Source organism: Ananas comosus, linkage group 6, assembly GCF_001540865.1.
Source record: "Ananas comosus cultivar F153 linkage group 6, ASM154086v1, whole genome shotgun sequence".
In the NCBI taxonomy this organism is placed as follows: domain Eukaryota; kingdom Viridiplantae; phylum Streptophyta; class Magnoliopsida; order Poales; family Bromeliaceae; genus Ananas; species Ananas comosus.
This window is the reverse complement of record NC_033626.1, coordinates 11,697,902-11,718,755: the sequence shown is the minus strand read 5'-3', so window position 1 is coordinate 11,718,755 and position 20,854 is coordinate 11,697,902. Positions and strand designations below refer to the sequence as shown.

General features: G+C 36.9%; 2 protein-coding genes across 5 annotated transcripts; one reads left to right on the top strand and one right to left on the bottom strand.

Annotated features, from left to right (window-relative positions):
• On the top strand, positions 1-10,605 carry LOC109711620 (copper-transporting ATPase PAA1, chloroplastic). 4 transcript variants are annotated; one of them, XM_020234759.1, is made up of 17 exons: positions 9-583; positions 681-734; positions 983-1,136; positions 1,285-1,359; positions 1,530-1,810; positions 1,997-2,230; positions 2,684-2,782; positions 2,891-3,040; positions 3,606-3,752; positions 4,464-4,514; positions 4,584-4,756; positions 5,290-5,422; positions 6,243-6,340; positions 6,657-6,894; positions 7,158-7,361; positions 7,581-7,661; positions 9,874-10,605. In XM_020234759.1, exons 1-17 carry the CDS (start codon positions 152-154, stop codon positions 10,084-10,086), a joined length of 2,817 nt encoding a protein of 938 aa, XP_020090348.1. In that variant the 5' UTR covers positions 9-151; the 3' UTR covers positions 10,087-10,605. The 4 variants fall into 4 exon arrangements, with proteins under 4 accessions (XP_020090352.1, XP_020090348.1, XP_020090351.1 ...); XM_020234762.1 differs by having other exon boundaries at positions 10-583; positions 1,530-1,600; XM_020234761.1 differs by having other exon boundaries at positions 10-583; positions 5,308-5,422.
• LOC109711406 (myb-related protein Zm38-like) lies at positions 17,778-19,552 on the bottom strand. Its single transcript, XM_020234419.1, has 3 exons — positions 19,290-19,552; positions 19,052-19,181; positions 17,778-18,811 (listed from the first exon to the last, which is right to left on the bottom strand). Exons 1-3 carry the CDS (start codon positions 19,420-19,422, stop codon positions 18,094-18,096), a joined length of 981 nt encoding a protein of 326 aa, XP_020090008.1. The 5' UTR covers positions 19,423-19,552; the 3' UTR covers positions 17,778-18,093.

The following is a 20,854-nucleotide window of genomic DNA, read 5'->3' as shown; positions in this document are numbered from 1 at the left end:
TAGTTAAATCACTTTCCAGCGCCGGTACCTACCCCGCTTTCCGAACTAAATACTTCCTCCCGCCTCACCATCGCTACGTAATCCGCAAAACCGCGCGCTGTCTACACGAGAGAGAGAGAGAGAGAGAGAGAGAGAGAGAGAGGAGAAGACGATGGAGTCCCCCATCCTCCCCACCATTCCCCTCGTCGCCCTCTCCAAAACCCTAAAGCTCTCCTCCAAACCCTCCCTCCGCCTCCGCCGCCTCCCGCGCTCTCTGCCACCGGCTCCGGCGAGGATCCCCGCCGGAGTGGCCAGGTGCTTCGGGAGTAACCCCGCCGATTCCCGGTGGTCGAGGGAGCTGTTCCTGCTCTCGTTCGGCGGGAGTGTGCTTTGGAGCTCGCCGAAACCCTCGGCGCCGCTGTCGAGGGGATTGGCGAGCATCTCCGGCTCCTTGCCCGCCTCGTCCGGGCCCCCTGGGGGCGGCGGCGGCGGAGGCGGAGGAGGCGACGGATCGGGAGGAGGAGGGAGGGGCGCGCGCGCCGTAGGCGTGGTGGCCGAAGAAGCCGCGTCTCCGGGGTCGGATGTTATAATTCTTGATGTTGGAGTAAGTTTAATCCAGATCAAATGATCTTCTGAACACTTTTACGATTTTTTTCCTATAAATTATTCAGTTAAATGGAGTTATTGTAATGATTATTCAGGGCATGTCTTGCGGGGGATGCGCCGCGAGCGTGAAACGCATTCTGGAGAGCCTGGTAAGATCTCGCCACACTTTTGTAATAAAATGCGGTATGTTTAATAGCAATTCATAAGATATCGGGAAGCTGCAATTGTCTTCTATGGTTTCTTATTTGATGCACGTCATTCTATGCACAAAATCATAAAAGTGTTGATCATTTGGAAACTCCATATCTGGTGTTTGTTTCTGGTGTGATTATACTGTTCCATTCGCTAATAGTTATGTCTTTTAAGTGTTCATATCTCACGGCATTCGTATCTGCAGCCTCAGGTAACCTCTGCAAGTGTCAACCTTGCAACTGAGACAGCAGTCATATGGGCTGCTTCCGATGCCAAAGATACAGATAATTGGAAACAGCATTTGGGGGAGAAACTTGCTGATCATTTGACTGCATGCGGTTTCAAATCCAACTTTCGAGGTATAATATTGTGTTAAACAAGGTGCCATATCCATTTGTTGGTCTTGGGCGATAAACATCTTAAAGGCCTTTTTAGAAATTCATCTAGCTGATTATAAGCTTTGTTTTAACATATACTAAACATGTGCACGGTTTTGGATGCTTGCAGATTCTGCAAAAGAGAACTTGTACTCGGTCTTTGAAAGAAAGATGGATGAAAAGCTCAAATTATTGAAAGAGAGTGGTAGGCTTTTTTAGAACTTAACTCGCAAAAACAAAAATCAATTGTTTCACTTTGTTCTATTCTGATTTTTTGACTCTAATTGTTTTTATGTAACTCCTTTTTTTGGTTTTACAGTTAATTTCTGTATTAACTGATGACGGACTAACCTATGTTATTAAATTCTTCTCTAGGTCGAGAACTTGCTGTCTCGTGGGCGCTATGTGCTGTTTGCGTGCTAGGACATGCCTCCCATTTTTTTGGAGCTAATGCCCCTTCATTTATGCATGCACTTCATTCTACCAGATTTCACTTTACACTCTCAGTATTTACATTTATAGGCCCTGGTCGGAAACTTATATCTGATGGGCTGAAGAGCCTGTTTAAAGGATCCCCAAACATGAATACTTTAGTTGGTTTAGGTGCTTTGTCATCTTTTGCAGTTAGTTCGGTTGCAGCCTTAGTCCCATCGCTGGTGCGTCTCAATTCTTCCCTGGCTGAAGGATTTAAGTTCATTTTGTAGGATTTCCACCTTTGCTATTTGCCATAAATGATGTGTATTATGGTCTTAATATGGGTTATTACCTTTCTAGTTGTGATCAAGTAAATGGCCTGTCCATAGTACTAAAGTTTCTGTAAATATTATGTGATAATAATGCAGGGATGGAAGACATTTTTTGAGGAACCAATAATGTTAATAGCATTTGTCCTGCTAGGAAAGAATCTTGAACAAAGAGCAAAGCTAAAAGCAACCAGTGACATGACAGGGCTTCTTAATGTTCTACCAAAAAAAGCACGCCTTGTTGTTGATAATGATCCTGATCAATCATCATCATTCGTTGAGGTTCCTTGTAATAGCCTTGCTATTGGGGACCGTATCATTGTGCTACCAGGAGTAAGTGATTGCCTTTCATATACTTGTTTTGCTATTTTCTACTTCTGAAGATACCAATCATGGGCCCAAGATACAAATCATGCCCAGCACCGATTTCTTGTCTTTAGGTTTTGATATCCTTTCTTATTTCCACCATGCTAGTTATCAACAATTTATATTAATGACAACTTATTTTGCATTTACCATGGGCGGAGCTACATTGTGCGTTTGTGTGCGTGTGTGATTGGGGGGTTGGGTGGGCTGGGGGAGTGTTAAGAACTCGAAATTTTATTTGAACATAGAGCTTAATGTTGCTCGGCCCCTCCTAATTTTGCATTCTGGTCATGGCCTTGTTTATATGGCTCAGATGGTAGTATAATACTATCTTTTCATTGATATTTGGCTTAAACATTAAATTCTGTGAGTCTTCTTTTAGTTCATTAATATATCCTTAGTCAATCTTGAACCACCTAGGACCGTGTTCCAGCGGATGGAGTTGTCAAAGCTGGAAAAAGCACAGTTGATGAGTCAAGTTTAACTGGGGAAGCTATGCCAGTGACAAAACTACCTGGGGTATAATGTTCCTTCATCCTTACATTTTTCTTTGTTACCAATTTTCAATAGCCTTCTTTGCTCTACCTTAATTCCTCAATTAAACTAGGATATCTATTTTGTCTCCAGGCTGAGGTGACAGCAGGAAGCATTAATTTAAACGGTAAGCTTACAGTTGAAGTAAGAAGACCTGGTGGTGAAACCGTAATGGCAGACATAGTTCGCTTAGTAGAAGAAGCACAAACAAGGGAAGCGCCTGTGCAGCGACTAGCTGACAAGGTCTGAGCGTCTCTTCATTGTGCTTCAGTTTAGACCTAAAGCTATAGAGTAACATTTTAATTTTAAATGATTTATTACAATAAGAACAAAATGTTCCTTAGTTTCTAATATTTTGGTTTAATTTTGAAGGTAGAACTTGTACAATTGTATTGTTTCTCATTATGAAGGCCTTTAACAAAATATGCACCTTTCTTCTTGCAAATTATTGTTTTCTATATTTGAGTAGCCGCATAAAGTTTGAAGTTTTGAATTATGTCGTCTATTGACATTTGGGATTCTTTCGGTCTGATAAAACCCTCTTGCTTGAAGCAGGGCATTTATCTGACATAAATTTTACATATTACGGGTCAACAAATATTGAATAATACAATGCTCAGAAATTCGTGTTAAATGAGTGAGGATAGGTGGTTAAGTTGTCAACTAAAAGAAGATATGCAACATTCGTTATTAATTATTCATCCTTATTGATCTTTAAGCAAGCTTTTCCCTCATTTATTACTCTTAGAATTACATATTGCGTCAGTATACATTTCTCTGATGTATATTGTATTGTGGAACATTATAGGTTGCTGGACATTTTACGTATGGAGTCATGGCACTCTCTGCGGCCACTTTTATGTTTTGGAATTTGTTTGGTTCACAACTTGTACCAGCTGCTATACAACGAGGAAGTTCAATGTCTCTGGCTTTGCAGCTCTCCTGCAGTGTCCTCGTATGATTATTATTATTATATGCATACAATTCTGAAAGATAATCACACTCTTTTATGGCTTCTAATCTTTACTTAGATATGCCTTTTCATTTTCCAAAGTATCTGTAACACACAAACACTGTTAAGAAACATATATTTACGCTGTCAATCATAGATTATGTTGCCACCAATCTATCTTTTACTTTCTTGTGTGATGGGAGACAGGAGTAGACAAAGTATCTTAGTAGATTATGTAAGGGGGATTGGTGAAGAATTCCTCCGGTAGTAAGGAGGATTGGTTTCCTAGTTATGAATAATTAGCTACTACAACAGAGTTATTAAGACTAACCTGTACATCTTGCTTTAATATAGAAGAAGTACTGAAGTAGATATGACCTTTTAAGCCTTTACAAGCTGTGTAGTTGGAAACAATGGTTGACATGAAAGCAAAAAAATATTTTAAGTTTGTTAAGCTGTGACAGCAGAGTGCTCAGGCATAGGTTAAATAAAATGTTTTTACAATAAATAACTCATGGTCTTCCAACACTAGCATATGATAAGATTATTTACATTCCTTCAGCTTCCACGTTATTTTTGTTTTAAGCCATACCTGGCTGCCCCCTCCTATCCCTTCTTTCTACCTTTTAGTTGAGGTGGGATGTTATATTTATTAGTTTGCTACAAACGTTCCCCCTGCCATCAGAAATCTGATATTTGTATGTTCAAATGCAGGTTGTTGCATGTCCTTGTGCACTCGGCCTGGCCACACCTACTGCTGTTCTGGTACGGAACTCCTCCCTGCTCAAAACCTTCCTTCAAGATTGGACTTTTTTATCCTTCATTGTTTGCCAGGTTGGAACTTCACTAGGAGCAACCAAAGGGCTGCTTTTACGTGGTGGAAACGTCTTGGAGAAACTTGCAGAAGTCGACACCATTGTGTTTGACAAAACAGGGACTTTAACAACTGGAAGGCCTGTTGTGACCCAAGTTATGGTTTCTCATTCGGAGGGTGATCAAAGTTCAAAGTTAAGCGATTAGCATTTATTTATTTATTTATATCCATGAGTTTATTGTCAATTTTGCTGCTAAATTTTATTGGTAATTTTTTCAGAAAAAGAATACATTGCTAAGCATCATATTAGTCCACTGGCATATATAAACCATCTGTTTGAATTTTTTTGCAGAAATGTTCTTTGCTCAATCTATATTATCCTAAATCTTTTACCGTCAGCAAGTAAAAGGACTTTGGAGATTATTACAATTTACAAAATTAATTTAATTACCAAAAACACAAGATAATGAGAGAATAGATAGTGCCACCCTGTGCTAAGGCACAAGCAACTGGTGGTTTAAGGTCTTGTGCTCTCGGTTGGGGCATACTAACATTAGTTGAGGTTGTAGAGAGGCTTTAAGTTTTCGTACTTCAAAATTATTCATGATTATATCTCCACTGAGTAGTTACCTTTTCTTTGTTTTTCTGTTTTGTGATGCTAATATGCTTTAGGAGAATACTTTGTCACAAAGATTGTTTTTTTGATAGAACTATATTTTTCTGAAGGAATACTTTGAATCACAGATTGACAGAAGTTGATATTTTGGCTTTAGCTGCTGGTGTTGAATCTTATACAAATCACCCACTTGGGAAAGCTATAGTGGAAGCTGCTCGTGTGGCCAATAGTGCCAATATGAAGGTATTTCAACTTGATCCTGAACAAGTTTGTAGGATTTTTCTTTATTTTCTTTATAAATTAACCTGAAAATACTGAAAAGTTGGGCATCTTATTGGTCTCTATGCTCCAACAAATTTGTTCACTGCATGAGTACTTATTCTCGATTCAACGCTATCTTGGGAAACATATTGGCTATCATACAATTTCTAGATGTTTCTAAGAGTCATTTTTGTGTCAGCAATACAGCATCTCCATAGCAAATTGAAAGCACCAAATTGCATTTTTTTTCCCCTCTCTATGCTTGCTACAAACCTTTTTTTCATTTGCTGTAAACATTTTGTTAAGTTTTACCCTTACCTAGCATTTTCTGTTGATTTTTTCTGTTATTTTGCCAGATCACGCTCTCCTCTCTGAANGGGGGGGGGGAGAAATAAAAACACTTGACTAATTACTCTCTTGTATAACAATGTTACTATGAATAGGATATTGTTGATGATGTGAAATAATTACCGCAGAAACAAATGTTTTCAGCCAGGAACTTTTCAGATCACGTGTTTTACTTATACATTCATGCCTTTGGAAACTCTTATAGGATTGGACAAGTTTTGGGTCTAAACACAAATATTATGTTATAGTATGCACTGCATTTTGCTTTTGGCCATGACCAAAGCAGAGAGACTTTCCATACAAGCACTGGACCACATGAATTGCTACTTCACAACGCACCTGTATTATATGCTCTTGGTTTCTACTATACCGATGTTTATGATGCTTTATTCATACATTGATATCTTATTTATTCTGTGTAGTTTTTCTTTTCTTATCATGTATCTCGGGATAGGTGAAAGATGGAACCTTTAGGGAGGAACCTGGGTCTGGTGCTGTGGCAATCATTGAACAGAAGGAGGTTGCTGTTGGCACATTGAGCTGGCTTCGAAAGTACACCATTTACACCCTTTTTTTTTCTTACCTTTGTGGAATAATATTTTCTTTCTTTTTCCTATTCCTTTGTGATGCTCACAACAACATCTTGCTATTTTTTATCATCATTCTCTTTATCTTCTTCTACTGTATGCCATCAGCTTTAGGTCATTTATGTGATCTATAATATTTGACACATCCAGACATCTGTCAGTGTGCTATAATAACATCCAGACATCAGTCGGTGTGCTATAATATTAAGAATTATACTGGCATGTTGATCCAAATTTAATTATTTGCTTTCTCAGCTGTGATGCAAATACTTCTTCTGCAGGCATGGTGTTGTTGACAATCCATTTCCAAATGCCGAAGCTGATAATCAGTCAGTTGTGTATGTGGGAATTGATGGCGTATTATCTGGATTAATATACTTTGAGGATAAACTTAGGGAAGATGCCCAACAAGTGATTGAAACATTATCAAAGAAAGGAATTAGTACATACATGTTATCTGGAGATAAAGAAAGTACTGCTGAGCATGTAGCAGCTATGGTTGGTATCCAAAAAGACAGGGTAAGAAAGCTCTATATATGTTGATTTTTATTTATTTCCCTGTTTGGAGTCACAAAGCCAAGTACTAACAGAAAATTGTCATGTTGATAATTCTTAAAACTTACAGCTATTGCTTTCAATTTGTAATGCCACCTATTGGCTATTGTTTAGTAGTCATATTAATGTTCAGTGTGTTCATCGGCATATCAAATCAAGATTCCGATATATGTGCTATCCAAAACTGATTATGTCACTGCAGTGTAAAAATTTGAAAAAACATGTAGGTTATTGCTGCAGTCAAGCCACATGAGAAGAAGAAATTCATTTCTAAACTTCAAGAAGATCAAAAGGTGGTCGCAATGGTTGGTGATGGCATTAATGATGCTGCTGCATTAGCTTCATCACATATTGGAATTGCTATGGGGGAAGGCGTTGGTGCAGCCAGTGATGTATCTTCAGTGGTGCTTATGGGAAACAGATTATCACAGGTAATAAATGTTATGCATCTACTTTTCATTAAATTCTGTTACAGTATTTTTCACGTATGGTTTTGGTTTGTCTTTCATCTTGCTATATCTTGTGGTGACATTGACCTTTGTTTTGTCATGAAGGATAATTTGTGCTGTCAAAATTTACAGTTGCACTAACAACTGTTTTATTCTATTTCATGTAACTGTATGCTGACAAATCTCAATGCTTTAATGCAGTTGGTTGATGCTTTAGAGTTGAGCAAAGAGACCATGAAGACTGTGAAGCAAAATCTTTGGTGGGCGTTTGCATATAATATTGTATGTTCACTTTCTCTCTAACATTCTTCTCTTTCGGGTACTTCATCTGTGGTTCTAAATGCTAAAAGAGCATCTAGATATTCGGAACTGGCTATTTGAGCTAAACATAAAACCATCTAATGAGCTTGAAAGTATTATTTGTTTAGTCCATATTTCATTAACCAAGCTTCGGGAGAGTATGAAAGTTGATAGTTCTATATATATATATATATATATATATATATATATATATATATAGAGCAGGGCTGCTGTGCTCTCAGGAGCACGGAGCCCTCCGTGCTCCTGAGCCGTTTTCGATGATGGGACATCCAAATCGACGATCGGCTCCGTTAGACTTGATCTAGGGTATTTGAAGTCTCTAGAAAATAATTTTTGCGATTTTTCGATATCATTTACCTAGTGATCGAAAGGATTCAAAATTAATAATTTTTAATGGTTGATATCTGCCGTTTTCAAGTTTAACGGTGTAGAAGTATTCAAATCAGATAAATTTTGATACAAAATTCTTTATACTGTCTACAACAAGATCAATATTTATGATCGAAAATTTTAGTGCTATATCACCACTTTTTATAGGATTTTTATTTTCAGCCGTTAAAAATTATTGATTTTGAATCCTTTCGATTGCTAGGTAAATGATATCGAAAAATCGCAAAAATTATTTTCTAGAAACTTTAAATACGCTAGATCAAGTTTAACGGAGCCGATCGTCGATTCGAAAACTCCATCATCGAAAACGGCTCAGGAGCACGGAGGCCTCCGTGCTCCTGAGAGCACAGCAGCCCTGCTCTATATATATATATAGAGTCCGGCTAGGATACTATCGATATCACCAAGCACTTGGTGCTACCGAGTTTTCCACCGTTTGATTTAACCCTTCGACTATTTTTACCTGTTAGATTATACTATTCAACTAACAACTTACTCAACCCTAGGGGGGCCCACATCATTCTAGCTATACATTTCTTCATCCAAGGGCTGAAAATCTAATAGCACAAATAGTTTGGTGCTATTGATAGCATTCCAGCCTAGTTCTATATATATATATATATATATATATATATATATATATATATATATATATATATATATATATATTTCTACTATTTAGATTTTAAGCCGATTCAAATAAAAAGAGACCTATATTTCGTGAATATAATTATTAGATTAAAATTTTAATTTTTAATTTTCTCGTAACCTCTACTAGTAGAAGGACTGACGATCTAAGTTGCTACTCGTGAGCTAACTCTTGTTCAGCTCATTTAACGAAGAAGTAAACACGAGCCGACCCCAACTAGCTCTTGTTCGCCCGTTGACGGCTCCAATTGGTAGTCCAGCTTAATATAATATAATTTTTATTATAATTTGATAGACCAGGTCTATAGACCAGGTCCACGCAACTATTTCCTCGTTCTCGTGTCGTCTCCCTCGCTCTCTCCCACAGCCGCATACGTCGCTGTTCCCTTCTATTTAAAACCCTAACCGGCGGAGTCTCAATTCGGGGCTTCGAGCTCCATTTTGATCGCCTACTACCCACAATTTTCCACCTTTTAACCCAAAATTTCNCTCCGTTAGACTTGATCTAGAGTATTTGAAGTATCTAGAAAATAAATTTTGCGATTTTTCGATATTATTTGCCTAGTGATCGAAGTGGCTCAAAATCAACGGCTGAAAATAAAAATCTTATAAAATATGATGATATGACATTAAAATTTTAGATCAAAGTTATTGATCTTGTTTTATATGGTATAAAAAATTTTCTATCAAAATTTCATGTGATTTGGATATTTCTACACCGTTAAACATGCAAACGGCTCACCACGTCCATTAAAATTATTGATTTTGAGCCCTTTCGATCACTAGGCAAATGATATCGAAAAATCACAACATTTATTTTCTAGATACTTCAAATACTCTAGATCAACTCTAATGGAGCCGATCGTCGATTCGAAAGTCTGAACATCGAAAACAACTTGGAAGCACGGAGGGCTCCGTGTTCCCAGAAGCATACCAGCCCACTCTCTCTCTCTCTCTCTCTCTCTCTCTCTCTCTCTCTCTCTATATATATATATATATAATCGGTTGTTCTATAGTAAGAAAATGATAAATTATTCTGACCCTGTAACTGCAATGAATTACACTAAAATGTAGATTCCTTTTTTAACACTTCACCACACAAACATTGCTGACAAGGGTCTCGAACTCTCCGCAGGTTGGACTTCCAATAGCTGCTGGAATACTGCTCCCTGTAACTGGCACGATACTGACACCATCAATAGCTGGAGCTCTAATGGGTTTTAGTTCAGTTGGCGTGATGGCAAATTCACTTCTCCTGAGACTGAAGCTAGGATCAAATTCAAGCTACAAATTTCAGCAGGAAAGCAAACCAAATCCAATCTCTAGTGTTGTTATTGATATCAAATAAGAGAAAAAGAACTTTGCTAAATGGAGTACCTAATTCTCTGGATCTTAAGTAACACAACACATTTTACCGAGCTTCCAAGGTTCTTGCTAAATTGTGATCGTACCCTGAGTGGACAGATTTGGGTCGAACATGTCAATGGAAGTCCAAGCCTCTCAATGGATACTTTAAGCAATATCGACGACATTTTCCACCATTGCATTTTTTGGTCAATCAGTTCATATATTCTTAACTTCTCAGAAATTTGAAGTGAATTCGGAGTGTTAACAGAGCTGGACAGGGAGCATAAGGCAGTGTGTCAAACTCAATTAGATGTAAAAGCAGGCCAAAGAGTTACTTAGGACTTGTTAGGATGTTGGAATAAACTATCCCAGGATAATTAGTTGGTGTTTGAATTTTGTCATGTAATTGAAAGTAAGGAGTTTGATTTTGCTGGTTGAAAGGTGTTGACATTCATTTTTTTGTTAGGATATCATGTTTTATTCGCAAGGTGATCTATTTGACATCCATTTTTTGATAGGATATCATATTATATTTTATTTATGAAGTGATTTATTTTATTCTGAAAAAAAAAAGAACTTTAATGACTGAATTTGATTACACTCTTGAATTGTAGACTTGAGTTCTCATTCAAACAAAATCTACAATTTCAAAAGTCGATACACCTCTAATGCGTGCTTGGTGGGTAAAGTTTTGGACTTAAAACAGAAAACATAATAAAATTAAAAAGGGTAAACTTTAAATATCATTCCTATGGTTTCGTATTTTTTTATTTTAGTATTTTGTAGTTTAAAGTATATTAAATTAGTATCATGTGGTTTCATTTTTATTTTTTCGTCAATTTTTTTATTAATATTTTTTTAAATTATATATAAAAAATCTCAAATACCCCACTTAAGTTTATCGAATATTCACTTTAGTACCTTTTAGTTTTAATTTTGTCATTGATTTAACGAAAAAAAATTAAAAAAATCAATAATAAAAAGATAAAAATGGAATCACATGTCACTACATTGATATACTTTAAACCAAAGAGTATTAAAATAAGAAATATGAAACCACAGTGGTATTTGAAGTTTTTCCAATTAAAAAATATAATACAATATAATATAATATAATAGAAAACTAAAAATGTCACCAACAATGTTAAGATCCATGCATTTTCACAAACACGCGCAACGCACCGGCCTCATCCCCGTATTGCATTGCAGTACTGTGGGTCATTTGCCGAGCCAGCAGAAACATTTATGTGGTAGACAAGTTTTCGATTTCTTCAGTAGTGACTACTCTTTTGTGTCAAGTTGAACACTTTTCTCTCTTTTAAAGAGTGTTCTCCCAAATAAACTTTGCAACAAGTTATTGCCAAGTTAGATGTTTACAAATGTGGGTTCTTGACGTGATTATCTTTTTGTCGCTTCCTTTTAATAATTTCGTTATTGCTGCAGGTACTCTACAATAACACTGGGGGCAGATCTATCATATGATCTACTAATCGTGCATTAGTAGGTTTTTTCTTTTTTTTTTTTTTTTTTTTTTTTTTTTTTGGTGTAATAAGTAGGTTATTCTCTTCGGCCATGATGTATTTGAGCTTTATTTGGGATTATGAAGAAAGTGTGTTACATACGGAAAGAAAACACAATAAAAATATTTTTGTTTGTATCTATAAAAAATATCAAATTATGTAGATCAAAATGTTGTTCACCACAAAATACAGAAGCAGTTTTCAATTTTTTTTTTTTTTTCCAGCTCCTTTTGACCCAATAGTATTAGATAACTCTCAATAACGAATGAAGGTCGATCTTGAAGAATTACTCTAGTAAAAATCTATTATTATGTCTTTTCCATTAATTCTGACAAAATTTGCGAATTTCGACAAAACTTTGTGAGGTAATAAAGTTGATGAAAATCTTTATAATTTCCCCAGTGACATAGGATACTTCATGAGGTATCCAACATATTAAGCAAAGGATTAGGTAATGAAGTTTCCTTTTCATTGATATGTGCCTTTCACATTTCCTTGGCTACCATAACCAACCCCCACTGCAGATTAAACCACCCTTTTTTGACACACAAAACACCCCCATTGAAAAATGCTTCACTCAATCTATACCTTTATTATACATGATTTTTCATGGCCAAATCAAATGTATATGTACGACCTTAATTTGAGGGCGGTGGGACTCACTATTTATTTTAAAATTTTCTCTATTTTCTTTTATCTTAGTAAAAAACCCTTCTCTTTCCTCATAGCCACATCATTCAACTTTCTTTTTTTTTTCTTTTTTTTTTGAGAGATAATAGCACGCTACCCGCTTCGTTTATTTTATTTTAAAAATAAACCTAGCTGGAAATGTGAATCAACTAGAATTCAAACTTGGGTCTCAGGTACCAACCACCAAGCTCTTTGCCACTTGCTTTAGGGACGGTCGGTCATTCAACTCTCTTTCTCTCTTTACTTTTTCCTTCTATCTTTTACTTTTCTTTATCTCCCAAACCGGCAGTAGTGTCTCTCCCTCTCCCCTCATCTCATCTACGCAACAGTTTAGGTGGAAGGTTTTGAATCTCTCCGCCCATGATTTTAGAATTTTTTTCCTCACCCCCTTTTCTTCTTGCTAGCCGCTTAGAGCCCTTCGGCCTTTATTCGCTGCTCCTTATATATGCATCCTCAACAAGGGCGGTATACGGTTCCATCGCCGGCTACCCTATTCTTAACAATCATAAAATATCTATGTTCTCATATTTTTATTTCTCCCATAATTTTTTTTTTTATCCATCGTATCGTGCGGGTTATTTCATTAGTATCCATAATTAGAAAATATTAAGGTTTGAGGACACATGTTATCCATGTGATGGCACGGGGCTAATATATATTTTGGGTTTCCATTGGGGTCTCTTAATTTGGTTCTTAGTATTCAAACCCTTGCGGGAAAAGGCATCAACTCACCTGCTCGCCAAGAAACGAGGTCATGCATGGCTCCCATTAAATACTAAGATTAATTGTTCAATTAGTAATAGGTTTTCTCCCCGACAAGGAGAGATGTCGACGTATCATTTTTATACGTAACCACTTTTTATACATAACCACATGATGCTTGAGTGGGATTTTGATTGATTTCATTGTTTATATATATGATCAACGCATTATCTAGTGTTAATGCAAAATATAATTTGCTTTATATATAATAGCTAGTAATTGCACAGTTTAAAAGAAAAAACAATACAGCAAGAGAAGAAATAGTGCAACAAGAAGATAAACAATGCAACAAGGGAAGAAACAGTATAAATATCTCTTAAAAGGGTGCAGTTTACATCTCAAATGGTGCAAGAAGAGGAGAAACAGTGTAAATATCTCTCAAAGAGTGCAACTTTCGTTTAAAGAGTGTAACTTTCATCTTAATGGATGCAGTTTACATTTAAAAGAGTGTAATAAGAGGAGAAACAGTATAAATAATTTTCAAAGACTGTAATTTTTATTTAAAAAGTGTAATTTTCATCTTACATTGTTTAAAAGAAAAGACAATACAACAAGAGGAGAAATAGTGCAACAAGAGGAGAAACAGTGCAACAACGGGAGAAACAGTATAAATATCTCTTAAAAGAGTGCAGTTTACATTTCAAATGGTGCAAGAAGAGGAGAAACAGTATAAATATCTCTCAAAGAGTGCAACTTTCGTTTAAAGAGTGTAACTTTCATCTTAATGGATGCAGTTTACATTTAAAAGAGTGCAATAAGAGGAGAAAAAGTGTAAATATTTTTCAAAGAATGTAATTTTCGTTTAAAAAGTGTAATTTTCAACTTAAAACTGCAGTTTACATCTTAAGTAGTGCAATTTATAATTTTTTTTGCAGTTAACAATGCAATTTCATCTTCATCATTCTTTTTATATAATTTTTTATCTTTATTTTTTTTAATGTTTTTTCTATAATTTTTTGTTGATCACCCTCTCTGCCAACAACCACGGCGCCGGCGACGACGCCGCTAAGGACTCTCCGCTTCGAGGCTGCAGCGCCGCAGTGACCTCCACGGTGTCGGCGTCGGCGCCGGCGAAGATGCATCGTCGTCGGAGACGACAGAGGAGGAGGAAGAGGGAGAGGACGAGAAGGGCGGGGAAGGGCGAGAGAGGTGTCGTCGTCGGAGACGGTTGAGGAGAGTCGGAGAAGAAATGAAAAGAAAAAAGCAAAAAAAAAAAAATCGNTAGCTGGAAATGTGAATCAACTAGAATTCAAACTTGGGTCTCAGGTACCAACCACCAAGCCCTTTGCCACTTGCTTTAGGGACGGTCGGTCATTCAACTCTCTTTCTCTCTTTACTTTTTCCTTCTATCTTTTACTTTTCTTTATCTCCCAAACCGGCAGTAGTGTCTCTCCCTCTCCCCTCATCTCATCTACGCAACAGTTTAGGTGGAAGGTTTTGAATCTCTCCGCCCATGATTTTAGAATTTTTTTCCTCACCCCCTTTTCCTCTTGCTAGCCGCTTAGAGCCCTTCGGCCTTTATTCGCTGCTCCTTATATATGCATCCTCAACAAGGGCGGTATACGGTTCCATCGCCGGCTACCCTATTCTTAACAATCATAAAATATCTATGTTCTCATATTTTTATTTCTCCCATAATTTTTTTTTTTTTATCCATCGTATCGTGCGGGTTATTTCATTAGTATCCATAATTAGAAAATATTAAGGTTTGAGGACACATGTTATCCATGTGATGGCACGGGGCTAATATATATTTTGGGTTTCCATTGGAGTCTCCTAATTTGGTTCTTAGTATTCAAACCCTTGCGGGAAAAGGCATCAACTCACCTGCTCGCCAAGAAACGAGGTCATGCATGGCTCCCATTAAATACTAAGATTAATTGTTCAATTAGTAATAGGTTTTCTCCCCGACAAGGAGAGATGTCGACGTATCATTTTTATACGTAACCACTTTTTATACATAACCACATGATGCTTGAGTGGGATTTTGATTGATTTCATTGTTTATATATATGATCAACGCATTATCTAGTGTTAATGCAAAATATAATTTGCTTTATATATAATAGCTAGTAATTGCACAGTTTAAAAGAAAAAACAATACAGCAAGAGGAGAAATAGTGCAACAAGAAGATAAACAATGCAACAAGGGAAGAAACAGTATAAATATCTCTTAAAAGGGTGCAGTTTACATCTCAAATGGTGCAAGAAGAGGAGAAACAGTGTAAATATCTCTCAAAGAGTGCAACTTTCGTTTAAAGAGTGTAACTTTCATCTTAATGGATGCAGTTTACATTTAAAAGAGTGTAATAAGAGGAGAAACAGTATAAATATTTTTCAAAGACTGTAATTTTCATTTAAAAAGTGTAATTTTCATCTTACATTGTTTAAAAGAAAAAATAATACAACAAGAGGAGAAATAGTGTAACAAGAGGAGAAACAGTGCAACAACGGGAGAAACAGTATAAATATCTCTTAAAAAAGTGCAGTTTACATTTCAAATGGTGCAAGAAGAGGAGAAACAGTATAAATATCTCTCAAAAAGTGCAACTTTCGTTTAAAGAGTGTAACTTTCATCTTAATGGATGCAGTTTACATCTGAAAGAGTACAATAAGAAGAGAAACGGTGTAAATATCTCCCAAAAGTGTAATTTTCATCTTAAAGCTGCAGTTTCCATCTTAAGTAGTGCAACTTGTAATTTTTTTTACAGTTAATGATGTAATTTCATATTCATCCTTTTTTTATATAATTTTTTATCTTTTTTTATCTGTTTCTTCTATAATTTTTTTTAGTCACCCGTCTTGCCAACAGCCACGGCGCCGGTGACGACGCCGCTAAGGACCCCCGCTCCGAGCCTGTAGCGCCGCAGTGACCTCCACGGTGTCGACGTCGGCGCCGGCGAAAATGCATCGTTGTCGGATACGGGGAGGACGGAAAGGGAGAGACGAGAAGGACGGGGAAGGGCGAGAGAGACGTCGTCGTCGGAGACGGTGGAGGAAAGCCGGAGAAGAAAAGAAAAGGAAAAAGCGAAAAAAAAAAAAAGTCGCGGCGCTGCCTCGCCGGGGTCGGAGGCCAGGAAGGTGGGTGGTGCGTGGGCAAGGGCAAGGGCGCGGACGAGAACATGAGGGTGNGCCTCGGCGGGGTCGGAGGGGAGAAAGGTGGGGGGTGCGTGGGCGAGAGCAAGGGCGAGGGCGAGAGCATGAGGGTGAGAGGCGAGGCGGACCGTTTTCGCCTCCGCCTCTGCCTCTGCCTTCGCTAATTTTTTCGGCGAGAGAAAAAAAAAAAGAACAAGTGAAACGAAGAGGAGAGAGAAAGATGAGAGAGAAAAAGTAATAAGGGTATTTTGGTCAGTTTGCTGAAAATTCGGACCGAATTTGCAAAATCAAAAAGAACGGTCTAGTTTTGCAAAAGTCTAAAATTAGTCAATTTTTTATGCAAATTGGCCAAAGAATATTAACTTATTAGTAATATTATGGAGTACTTTTTTAGGTACATTAAGCATTGACTCCGTTTCATTGTTGAGAGTGACATAAAAGTTATGGTTTAATTAATTATATGCTTAATTTCTTTCCTATCATTGCTACTTGTTCCCTGTCCCACTGTGACATGACAGCTAAAGGTCAACTCTCTAACTGCCTGGGATGACTATAGCTATGTTTCTTCTCTACTGCATTATTCTATTATCAGTACAGCTAAGCTAATCATTAGTTTCTAGAAGAAACCTCCTTTAAATTAGGGGACTCTCTACTATTATTAATTCTTTTTTATTTTAACCTTCTCTACTGCTGTTATTACTTGAGCAATGCATTAATATCTACCTATAGCCATCTTTTTGTTATAATATTATAACATCATCACCCTAAATATCACAATAATTTTATACTCTTTATTTCAAAATACTTAAAACTCTGGTATGAATCGACTCTCCCTACGTAAGTAGTAAAGGGCTTGGTGATTGGTATTTGAGCTCCTAAGTTTGAATCATAATTAATTTGTATTTTCAGCTAAGTTTATTAATTAAGAAAAATAAACGAAACGAATTTAAAAAAAAAAAAATACCGGAATGATGAATTGTATAGATTACGACCCAAAATGGATTGTATATATATCACCTTAGTATTTTTCATATTACTTTCACAGAAACCGAGGTCCTAAGTTCGAATCATAATTAATTTATATATTCAGTTCAATTTATTTCTAAAAAAAATAAATAAAATAGTAGCATTTTATCTTTTTCTCAAAAAAAAAAAAAACTGGGATGAAGAATTGTATAGATTGCGACCCAAAATGGATTGTATATCACCTTAGTATTTTTCATATTACTTTCACGGAAATGTTAATTAAATCACTCCTTGCATACAATCAAGCTTGTCTTTGTAAAACTACACTAAAATAGCTCTACCCACCTTGAGTAAAACAATGTGAAAACAAAAACAGAAGGGAATTAAATTGTGTATTTTGTTAAAGTTCACATTATATTATGGGGACTAGAACTAATTATATTTCATAGGTGCTGAGATACAGATCGAATGAGGTGGGAAAATCATTAAAGAAGATCTTCTACTCATCAGCAAAGTCTGAGAACAGAAACCGGTTTCATACTAGTCAACATTGTCCACGTACATTAGGTTATTAATATTGATTATATATAACCACCTAGCTAATTAAACTAAAAGGAAATGACATAACCATAGAAGATAATTAATGAAGAAGCAGAGGGAATCAAAATCCAAGCCATACATATATATATACACATACATACACATGTAGAGTGCGCGACTATAATATTTGTGTACAAACGAAGTGTTTAAGTGTACGTATAAAGAGCTTGCATGCGATATTGGCGCACCCAATAAGCCATGCATGGTATACCTGTAACACTCAACTCAAACTCACAACCTAGCTAGTGGGGGAAAAAGGAAAAAATAAAGAGGCAAAGAAAAAACAAAAAGCAAAGAAGAAAAGAAAAAGAAACCATGCAGTAGGGTTCATAATATTCTAATTAAAACCAAAGTTAAAGAGAAATAGAAGGAAGCTAATTAGAAAACTCAGCCATGAAATCATCAAGCAAGAGCTGATCAGGCCAAGAGATGGGAGCGGTGCTGCTCCCACCACAGCTGGAGGTGCTACAAGCATCTCCAGGGTTGGAGATGGAAATATCAGTGAGGGGAGGGAGAGAGGACTGTGACAGCAAAACTGTTCTTGGGGTGCTATTCTCTCCCTGCCCATATGGTTCACTGTAATTGTCAGAGCCACAGTTTCCCTCGTTGCCCATGGGCTCCTGATCATCAAAGTCAAAGGAGCATGGAATCTGAATATCTGGGATTTGGCTCATGTTCTGGAAAAGAGTGGCGGTAGTAGTAGTTGGAGAAGGCATTAGTGAGGAGGGAAAAGAAGCCATGTGTGGGGAGCCCAAAAGGCTCATGGGTTGATCAAGGTCACTAGTACTTGTGGTGGCGGCAGGGGATACGGTTGCCGACTGGAGGAGTTGTTGCAAGTACTGGAGCTTGGCGGCCTGGGCCGCCTCTGCCTGGAGGCGGGCAGAGTGGTCGGCCCATGGCTGTTGGTCCACGAGCTCGCGGAGCTTGACGAGCGCGAGGAGCTGCGGTAGCGCAGCGAAGAAGTCGGTCCTGGGCCTGTGGGTCATCGGGTCGAAGCCCATCTGGATCAGCTTCTTCTTGAGGTGGGTGTTCCAGAAGTTCTTGATCTCATTGTCGGTTCGACCATGGAGGTGCTTTGCAATCGCCGACCACCTATATAGAAGTCAATCGATCAGCATATCTAAACCAGATCATTGACACAAATTAGGAATGCAAAGAAAGTAAGAATTGTTATTAGCAAATGATTAATTACATAAAATAACCCTGCACAAGCTTATCTTACGAACACTAACTAAATTTAATATATTTCTCAAAAAAAAAAAACTAAATTTAATATATCTGTTCTGTCAAAATATTAATTTTTGCACCGTTAAAGAAAGGGTCTCTCCATACTTGTTCCCAAGGATTGAATGGAGGCTGAGGATGGTTTGCTCCTCCTCTTGAGAGAACTTGCCTCTCTTGATATCAGGCCTCAAGTAGTTGGTCCATCTTAGCCTGCAACTCTTTCCACACCTGTTGAGTCCTATACATAGGAGAAATAAAAAAAAGGTACACCATTCATTAATTGGATTATTGTTTCATATAATAGAGAGAGAGAGAGAGAGAGAGAGAGAGAGAGAGAGAAAGGTACCAGCAAGCTTGGGGAGAGCTCTCCAGCTTCCATGGCCATGAGCTTGTATGTGTTGGACCAGCTTCTGATCCTCCTCAGGAGTCCATGGCCCCTTTTTGAGGCCATTCTCATCACAACATGGAGATCTCCCCATGGAGTTAATGGTGGTTAACTGGGGAGTGGAAACCCTTAGTTGCAGGTAGGAAGGAAGGGAAGGGAGAAGGTGAGAACTGTTAACTACTACTACTACTACTACTACTCTCCCTCTCTCTCTCTTTGGTTTATTATTTCACACGGCCACCCCACCACAACATTGGTTGGTTATTTATACACTTGGTGTCTTAATTCTAATGCACGTAATGACGTAATTAAAAAGATTGGCCACTCACACGTGCTAGCTGCAGCATGGCACGTGACCTAGCGTCGGGCAAGGATGCAAGGAGCTAGTACTTTTTTGTTTTCTATTCGTTTTTGTTTTTTGTGTTAAAATGTACAATGGAAAAGAATGGCATGAATTAATTGGTTATAACTCAAGCAACTGATGAGAATTAATTATATGGAAGCCTTTATATGGTGTAATTTATGAGGTCATGTGTTAATAAGCTCGAAATTAGTTAATATTTACGAGGTCATGTGTTAATAAGCTTGAAAATAGTTAATATTGAAAATTAATTAAGAAAAATATATGTCGATCACCAACTTACATTTTGACCACTATAAAATGAGCTTGTGGGGCTTAATTCAAAATATACGAACTTGCCAATTGCTAGCTAACACAAAAGTGATGTTTATAAGAAGCAGAATAAAATTAAATTAAATATCAAATAGAAAAGAAGAATAATACGAGCTAGCTAGTTAGTTCTATTTATGAACTTATAATTTACATAACCATCTTATTATCATAACTTTCTCTCTGTCTCTCATATTATTGATTTTTGCCGATGGTATTCTTTCCCTTAAATTATGAGGCACATGCATTGCAATGCATTTATTTTGTTCAAACTTTTTTTTTCGGTAATGTGTGCATGTTAATGCTCGATATTGCCAGCTACTTCTGTTAAATATGAATGGATTTAGAAAGAAATAATTGGAAGGCTATATTTTGATTCATATTTACATCCGTGCATGAATTCACAGATGTCAGACAAAAGTTTATCTCTAAAAGTTTCAGTTTTCGGATAAGGTAAAATTTAAACTCAAAACATTCTATTTTGATACCATGTTAAATAATGTGTAGAGTTACTATATTTTCAAAAGTATAAGTGAGTTGATGCTTCCTAATTTTTGGCATTTGGATTAAGAATTATATAGTCGGGATTATAGCGGTCCCCCCCCCTAGGGCTGAGTGGTCTCTCTAGTTAAGATAATAATATTAATTCAAAGATCAGAAATGATCAAAGAAATTGATCTAAGGGCTAAAAAGTTCGAAACATGTAACTCCCTTATATTTCTGAAAATATAATAGCTATACTTTTTAATAATATAACTTATTATTTTTTTCAAAAATTTAAACTCTTAAGAAGTAAAATTTTTTAATATTTATATTCAACTGCGCCATATATAGCAACGAATCTCGATCTTGTTGT

What these genes read in the sequence shown, in the direction of transcription:
- LOC109711406 (XM_020234419.1), bottom strand. Translation starts at nt 19,422, where the DNA reads ATGGGGAGATCTCCATGTTGTGATGAGAATGGCCTCAAAAAGGGGCCA. An exon ending in AGCTCTCCCCAAGCTTGCTG is followed by an intron (nt 19,182 to 19,289) that starts GTACCTTTCTCT and finishes TCCTATGTATAG; the next exon opens with GACTCAACAGGTGTGGAAAG. An exon ending in CATTCAATCCTTGGGAACAA is followed by an intron (nt 18,812 to 19,051) that starts GTATGGAGAGAC and finishes ACTTCTATATAG; the next exon opens with GTGGTCGGCGATTGCAAAGC.
- LOC109711620 (XM_020234759.1), top strand. Translation starts at nt 152, where the DNA reads ATGGAGTCCCCCATCCTCCCCACCATTCCCCTCGTCGCCCTCTCCAAA. An exon ending in CAGTGACAAAACTACCTGGG is followed by an intron (nt 2,783 to 2,890) that starts GTATAATGTTCC and finishes TTTTGTCTCCAG; the next exon opens with GCTGAGGTGACAGCAGGAAG. An exon ending in AGCTCTCCTGCAGTGTCCTC is followed by an intron (nt 3,753 to 4,463) that starts GTATGATTATTA and finishes GTTCAAATGCAG; the next exon opens with GTTGTTGCATGTCCTTGTGC.